The 9,078-nt window shown below is 43.5% G+C and overlaps 1 protein-coding gene across 1 annotated transcript; it reads left to right on the forward strand.

The window, feature by feature from the left end:
• Positions 1-542: 542 nt before the first annotated feature.
• LOC145408755 (uncharacterized) lies at positions 543-8,401 on the forward strand. The gene is made up of 5 exons (XM_080279410.1): positions 543-576; positions 2,696-3,343; positions 3,596-4,346; positions 4,500-4,659; positions 7,328-8,401. Exons 1-5 carry the CDS (start codon positions 543-545, stop codon positions 8,399-8,401), a joined length of 2,667 nt encoding a protein of 888 aa, XP_080135536.1.
• Positions 8,402-9,078: the final 677 nt, after the last annotated feature.

The following is a 9,078-nucleotide window of genomic DNA, read 5'->3' on the forward strand; positions in this document are numbered from 1 at the left end:
ATCCAATCTTGCTTTCCATTTTTCATTCCCCTTTGCTCTCTGTCTTTCCCATTCCTCTTCACTCCATCCATTTTGTTATCAATATTTGCTCTCATTCCTTTTTTATCTATTGCCCTCTGTCTTTCCCTCCTTCTATCTGTCCAGTCCTGTTTATCTATCGTTATCAGTCCTTGTCCTCATTCCTCCTTTATCTATTGCCCTCAATCTTTCCCTTCTTCTATCTATCCAGCCCTGTTTATCTATCGTGTTGTCAGTACTTGCTTTCATTCCTCCTTTATACTTTGCCCTTCCTCTCTCCCTCCCTCCACCCCATCTTCCCTCCTTTCCCTCCACTGAGAGGTATTGCGTCACTGTCGAGGTTCTCACAGTCAGTATATAAGGCGCTCGCTCTCCTTTCCAGGCATAGTCTTCAGCTCCCCTCCTCTCCTATCACAACTACCTGCTCCTCTCCCCAGAGCTCCCTATTCCATTAATTGCCTACACTGGTGGCTGGTTCTCCATCTTGAGCTTTAGTTTACCCTTAAGTCGTCCTCGAAGAAGACATGGCTAAGATAACGAGGCAGCTGATATTTGCTGGTAAGAAAATGGATTAATGTTTAGATAGATAGATAGGTAGACAGGCAGATAGATAGGGAGATAAGCATAATATATTTTACATGTAAGACTGTACAGTGTATTTTCAAATATAGCGATAATATATGCCATACTTTTCTTTGTACTTGGACTCGTTAAGTTTATAATTAAATATTGCTTCAGTTATATATTACCTTTAGGTAGCATCCAAAAATATACCTGTTACTATAATGATATATATGTTCTTATTAGCTGTTATACTGTATAAGCCAAACCTAACCCAGCTCTAACTCTAAAATAAGCTAGCTCTAACCCTCTATGTTTTTTCAGCTTGACTTTGTGTGTGAGTGGACAGGACACAAGACTCCCTAGGCGTCTCTATTACCCCCCCCGACCACAACGACAGACAGCCATTTCACTGTTCCTAGTTAAGCCACTCTTCCGGGTCAATCCAGCCACTTAAATGCGAGGTGGTAACTGTAGTGGTGGTGGAGGGGAGGGGGAAGAACTACACTCACGCTCAACTGTTTCTGAGGATGTACAAGCGAGCACAATTGTTCGGGGTCACGGGAGGGGGATGTAAACTCGCGCTCACTTGTTCCTGGCCACTGGGAGGGGATGTTCACTCGTGCGAACTTGTTCCTGGCCACTGGGAGGGGATGTTCACTCGAGCGAACTTGTTCCTGGCCACTGGGAGGGGATGTACACTCGTGCGCACTTGTTCCTGGCCACTGGGAGGGGATGTACACTCGTGCGAACTTGTTCCTGGCCACTGGGAGGGGATGTCCACTCGTGCGCACTTGTTCCTGGTCTTAGGGGAAGCGGTAGTACATTTAGCACATCCAGCTTGTACTCACAGTAGCCTGAAGGACTTTTAGACGAGAATTTAAAATATTTAGAAATACATTTAGCTGGACCATCTTCCTTGCTCTCGACATCTTTTTTCTTTTCATTTTCTTTTTCTTTTTTGGAGGGGGATATTTATAGTGAGGAGTTGTGAAGTTCAGTTTAATTCTGTTTATCAACCTATTTATCTATTTATCTATTGCCAGACACCATATAGTTTCATTGCTATCTATCTATTACCAGACGCCCTACGCAGCATCTCTATTGCCAGACGCCCTATACCATCTCTATCAATCTATAGCCAGACGTTCTCAATATCCTCTCTATCTATCGCCAGACGCCCTAATTATCTATCTATCTACCTATCGCCAGACGGCTTAGGTATAATATCTATTGATCTGTTTCTCTATGGCCAGACGCCTTTCAGTACCTGACCTCTACTACTACTACTATTACTACTACTACTACTACTACTATTACTATTACCACTACTACTACCACCACCACCACTACTACTACTACTACTACTACCATTACTATTACTACTACTACTATTACTACTACTACTACTACTACTACTACTGCTACTACTACTACTACCATTACTATTACTACTACTACTACTACTACTACCATTACTATTACTACTACTACTACTACTACTACTACTACTACTACTACTACTACTACTACTGCTACTACTACTACTACTACAACTACTACTACTTCTACTGCTGCTACTACTACTACTATTACTACTACTACTACTACTACTACTACTACTACTACTACTACTATTACTACTACTACTACTTCTACTACTACTATTACTATTACTACGACTACTACTACTACTACTACTACTACTACTACTGCTACTACTACTACTACTACAACTACTACTACTGCTACTATTACTACTACTACTACTATTACTACTACTACTACTACTACTACTACTACTATTACTACTACTACTACTTCTACTACTACCATTACTATTACTACTTCTACTACTACTATTACTATTACTACTACTACTACTACTACTACGACGACGACGACGACGACGACGACTACTTTTTTTTTTTTGCACAAAATCACCTCCATCCATTGGGGAATTATATTGCGAAGATCAAAACAAACCTTCCTAATACAGTTCACCTACTACTACTACAACTACTATAATAATAATAATAATAATAATAATAATAATAATAATTATATTTTTCGTATATTTAGCATTGTTAATTACTTTTTTAACTCTCTCTCTCAGCCCTGTTGGGAGCGTGTCTGGCTCAGAAAACCTACCTACCGCCAAGCAACGGTAACGGAATCAACGGAAACGGCAACGGAATCAACGGGATCAACGGAAATGGCAACGGTAATGTTAACGATTATGGCGCAAACGGCAGTGGCCTTAACGGTAATGGAGCAACCATTGGTAACGGAGCAATCAACGGTAATGATAACGGAGTAATCAACGGTAACGGAGTAATCAACGGTAACGGCTATACTAACGGCAACGGTAACGGTGTAATCAACGGTAACGGTTATACTAACGGCAACGGTAACGGAGCAATCAACGGTAACGGCTATACTAACGGCAACGGTAACGGTGTAATCAACGGTAACGGTTATACTAACGGCAACGGTAACGGAGTAATCAACGGTAACGGAGCAATCAACGGTAACGGCTATACTAACGGCAACGGTAACGGTGTAATCAACGGTAACGGTTATACTAACGGCAACGGTAACGGAGCAATCAACGGTAACGGCTATACTAACGGCAACGGTAACGGTGTAATCAACGGTAACGGCTATACTAACGGCAACGGTAACGGAGCAATCAACGGTAACGGCTATACTAACGGCAACGGTGTAATCAACGGTAACGGCTATACTAACGGTAACGGTAATGGTGTAATCAACGGTAACGGAGCAATCAACGGTAATGGTAACGGAGTAATTAACGGTAACGGCTATTCTTACGGCATTGGTAACGGAAACGGAGCAATCAACGGTAATGGAGCAATCATCAGTAACGGGGCAAACAACGGTAACGGTAACGGGCCAATCCATGGTAACGGTAACTCGGCAATCAATGGTAATGGTAACGGTTATTTTTACGGTATTGGTAACGGAAACGGAGTAATCAACGGTAATGGTGCAGTCAACGGTAATGGAGCAGTCAACGGTAACGGGGCAATCAATGGTAACGGGGCAATTAATGGGAACGGTAACGGTTATTCTTACGGTATTGGTAACGGAAATGGACTACCCAACGGTAATGGTGCAGTCAACGGTAACGGAGCAGTCAACGGTAACGGAGCAGTCAACGGTAATGGTGCAGTCAACGGTAACGGAGCAGTCAACGGTAACGGAGCAGTCAACGGTAACGGAGCAGTCAACGGTAATGGTGCAGTCAACGGTAATGGTGCAGTCAACGGTAATGGAGCAGTCAACGGTAACGGAGCAGTCAACGGTAATGGTGCAGTCAACGGTAATGGAGCAATCAACGGTAACGGAGCAGTCAACGGTAATGGAGCAATCAACGGTAATGGTGCAGTCAACGGTAATGGTGCAGTCAACAGTAAAGGAGCAGTCAACGGTAATGGGGCAATCAACGGTAACGGACTCATCAACGTTAACGGTAATGGCTACACCAACGGTAACGGAATTATCAACGGTAATGGCAATGGAGCAATCAATGGTAACGGTGCAATCAACGGTAATGGAGCTGTGTATGGTAATGGTTACTCTTACGGCAACGGAGCTGTCAACGGTAATGGCAACGGTGTCATCAATGGCAATGGAGCAATCAACGGTAACGGTGCAGTCAACGGTAACGGTCCAATCAACGGTAATGGGTACGCTAACGGAAACGGTGCCATCAACGGTAACGGTCCAATCAGCGGCAATGGGTACGCTAACGGAAACGGTGCCATCAACGGAAACGGTAGAACAAGCATCGGTAATGGCTTCACAAACGGTCTCAATGGTAACAGCATCAACAGGATCAGTGGTATCAATGGTAACGGAATCAACGGCATCAACGGTAATGGGATCAACGGCTTCGTGGACCCCATCACCGCGTTGAGCTCTGCCATCGCGGGGGGCGGCGTTGCAGGCGTGGACTATCCCATCCTCGCCTCCGTCCCGCTGACCGGCTTCACCTGCGCTAACACACAGGTGCCCGGATATTATGCCGACGCCACCCCGGAAGCTGGATGTCAGGTGAGAAGTTACGGTGATTTACTGTTTTGTGGCACCGTATCTACTGTGTAAGTCCTCAGGTATCACAAGTACAGTCCTGCAGTCTACCGGGTTTACCTGCTCCAACACACAGGTACCCGGAAGTTATGTTGACTCCGCCCTGGAAGCTGGATGTTAGGTGAGAATACTGTAAGATACTGTTCTGTGGCACGTATCTACTGTGTAAGTCCTGGCACTGTATCTACACTCTTAGGTCTTCATGACAGTTAAGTCATCGGTAATGGCTTCACAAACGGTCTCAATGGTAACAGCATCAACAGGATCAGTGGTATCAATGGTAACGGAATCAACGGCATCAACGGTAATGGGATCAACGGCTTCGTGGACCCCATCACCGCGTTGAGCTCTGCCATCGCGGGGGGCGGCGTTGCAGGCGTGGACTATCCCACGCAGCACGCCGGTATCAGTAAGTATACCATACGAGGCCGGACGTCAGGTGAAAATATGTGAGATATTATATCCTGGCACTGTATCTACTGTGTAAGTCTTCATGTATCATAGTACAGTCCTGCAGTCCACGGGGTTCACCTGCTCCAACACACAGTACTCTACTCTTACCTTCACATCCTACCTCAGGCTTGATGTCATGCTTCATTAAGACTTCTTTTTGATCAATTTATTTAACCTACTGCATCATAATATTCCCTCATACATTACTAATAAGGTTTTAAGATCTACTATTGATGCTCATGAAGGCTCATAGCTACAAGAGGCAAAATAAATAGCTGAGGAAGATGGGGAACGAAATCTGTCACAATACGACCCCTCACATCCATTATAATAGTTACTCAGTCCATTACTTCACTACATTCACCTTCCCAGACACTGCAACCATGTCTGTCAGGTAAGGATGAATGCAACTTATTACCATTGTGTATACTGTTGATTCCTTTATATACTCCTTCATGGTACTATACCATGGTAGGTCTCCATGGTAGTTATTGAGGTTAGCCCCTTCACGATCCATCTGTGCATTCCTTCACGGTACTAAGGCTTTTTCATGGTAGTATCTTAGGCTAGACCCCTTCACGATACCATTATGCACTTCATGGTACTATATACTTATGGGAGTTCTTCATGGTATTTAGCTAGCCTTTTCACTACACTGGGTATAGGAGCGCCAATACATCTTTCCAATTTTCCAATTTTCCTACACCAACAATGCCCTGCAATCTGGGTGTAGCAAGAGGGTACACTATTATGCTTACTGTCTAGGATGTGTATATTTAGCCAGTTCCTTCATTACACCCGGGTTAGCTACACCAATACACAGGTCCATGATTACCAGGCTGACATTACACCCAGGGTAGGTTAGGCTATAATAAGCTATCACGAGAAGGAAAGTAAAAATATCATTCAATTTTAATAACTATCTGGGATGTAGGACGTTTGCTTCTCATCATTGGGGTAAAATTGAGCAGGTTTCACTCCTATTCGTTGTGGTTAGAGGAGCTTGCTTTCAAATGAAGATCTGCTTCTATGAGTTAGCATTTTGCCTCTCATAGGACAGATTTTGAGGAGATGAAGACACCAAAAACTGCCTTATGTCCAGTTCCACCTGAGTTCAAAATGATCCCACAAATTACACCAAAAGTATTTTCCAATACATTCTGAAGTCCTTGATCATTGGGATGTGAAAGAAGTGAGCTAACCTACTTAAAGACATTCCATTCTCCCTCACTTTGGCCACAAACAATGCTCGCTTTGGTGAAATCTATAAATAGATCACAAAAAAAAACAACTTTCCAACATAGCCTTAAGTCTTCGGGCATTGAAAATGAAAGAAATGAGCAAACTTACTAAAAAACATCCACTTCTCTCACACTTTGGCCTTAAATCAGCCTCCCCTTGGTGAAAACTGCGTCTCATCCACGAATGACACTAATCTTAAAATCATGCAGAAAGTTCGCAGTCATGACACGTATATATCAACTTTCTCTTGCATCTTCAGCCTTGATTTCTAAACAGTACGGTCGTTCTCCCTGACCTACCTAATTACCTCTTAATGCCATCTTCCGGTATGCCGAAGGTGATGACTGGGGCTTCTTCCTTACCGATTTCTACTACTACTACTGCTTCTTTTTCTTCTTCCACTACCACTACTAGTCTGCTACTATTACTACTACTTATTCTCCTCTCTCTTCTTCTCTTCCTCCTCCTTCTTCTTCTTCTTCATCTTCCATACTACTACTACTGCTGCTGCTGTTTCTACTACTACTGCCTCTAATACTACTGTTACGACTATTTCTTGTTCTTGTTCTTTTTCTCCTCCTCCCACTACTACTGCTACTACTACATTTATAGTTCTACCACTACTACTACTACTACTACTACTACTATTTCCACCACTACCACCTCCACAAGCACCGTTACTACTACTGTGACTATTACTACACTGTATCTACAGGTCTTCCACACTGTTACTACTACCACCACCACCTCCACTACCACCATCACCACCACCACCACTACTGCTACTACTACTACTACTACTACCTACTACTACTACTACTACTGTCTCCACAGGTCTTCCACACTCCTACTACTACTACTACACTATTTCCATAGGTTTTCCACACTATTACTACTACCACCACCACCACTACTACTACTACTACTATCTCCACAGGTCTTCCACATCTGCCAAGCTGATGGACGTATGGATTCCTTCCTTTGTCCCAACGGTACTGTTTTCAACCAACAGTACTTTGTGTGTGACTGGTGGTACAACTTCGACTGTGCCACCGCTCCCAGTTTCTATGGTCTCAACGCCAATATTGGACTCGTCAACGGCAACGGTGTCAACGGTAACGGTATCAACGGTAACGGTGTCAACGGTAACGGCATCAATGGTAACGGTGTCAACGGTAACGGCATCAACGGTAACGGTGTCAGCGGTAACGGTATCAATGGTAACGGCATCAACGGTAATGGTTATGGTAATGGTGTAAATGGTATCGTTTTCAACGGTATTAGCGGTAATAGAATAAACGGTAATGGCTATGGAAACATCAACGGTAACGGTGTCAACGGTATCGGCATCAATGGTAACGGTTATGGTGTGAATGGTAATGGTATAAACGGTAACGGCATAAACGGAAATGGTTACGGTAATGGTGTAAATGGTAACGGTAACAACGGTATTAACGGTAACGGGATCAACGGTAACGGTATCAATGGTAACGGTATCAACGGTAATGGCTATGGAAATGGTGTGAATGGTAACGGTATCAACGGTAATGGTTACAGTTACGGGCGTCGCAACAGTAACGGAGCCATCATTGGCAACGGTGTCAACAGAAACGGCCTAATCAACGTTAATGGCAACGGAAACGGCTACATCAACGGTTACACAAACGGTAACGGTGCAATCAAAGGTAACGGGGCAATCAACGGTAACGGGGCAATCAACGGTAACGGGGCAATCAACGGTAATGGAGCTGTCAACGGCAACGTCTACACAAATGGGTATACAAATGACAACGGTGCAATCAACGGTAACGGAGTAACCAACGGTAACGGCTACACAAACGGTAACGGTAATCGAGTAATCAACGGTAACGTTGCAATAAACGGTAACGGTGCGATCAACGGTAACGGTAATCGAGTAATCAACGGTAACGGTGCGATCAACGGTAACGGTGCAATCAACGGTAACGGTAACGTTATAACTAACGGGCTATACCAAACTCCCAGCTTTTAATAGTAATCTATATAAATTATTGCCCTATAGATGTATATATAAATTTCTATATAAATAATATAAATAAAATATAATTATTTACAGGTAGGTGCCAGGTAGACTAGACAGGTAAGATGCTAATTAATTTCACTTGTGTTGGATTCTTCACATTTTTGCGACTTTCAGACGGTTATTCTCAGCTTAGAGGGATTTCTCGGGCTGAAGGGGTTAAGGGAGGCTTGGGCTGCCTTCTCGTCGGGTAAGGTACTCCCTAACAACTGTTCCTAAGTGATATATTTTGCTGAATACACTTTGCCTTCCTGTTACTTAAGTCATTCTGAAAAATAAATCTGTGAGGAAGAGGTGTTAGGGAGCTGTCTTAACTGCCGAGAATACGAACCTTGGACTCATAAGGAAGCTCCCTAACACCTCTTCCTTAGTGATTTATTTTTTGGATATGGCTGCGTAATATCCTCTAGCACGTTATCCATGCAGAGTATGGCGATATTGGAAGGGTTTATGGACCACCGGATAGGACAGTAATGTATAATACACAAAATAAGTCGCATGGGAAACGGTGTTAGGGAGCTTCCTTAACCGAGAATACTGCCCATGACTGAACTCCAGACCTGAAAAAACCGTCTGAACAGAAAATTATAAAACCCTTTGCCTTCCGCTGCTACTACTAATGTTCACTG

The sequence above is a fragment of the Coenobita brevimanus genome, chromosome 78, assembly GCF_032717465.1.
Source record: "Coenobita brevimanus isolate Jiangsu-jjx chromosome 78, ASM3271746v2, whole genome shotgun sequence".
Classification (NCBI taxonomy): domain Eukaryota; kingdom Metazoa; phylum Arthropoda; class Malacostraca; order Decapoda; family Coenobitidae; genus Coenobita; species Coenobita brevimanus.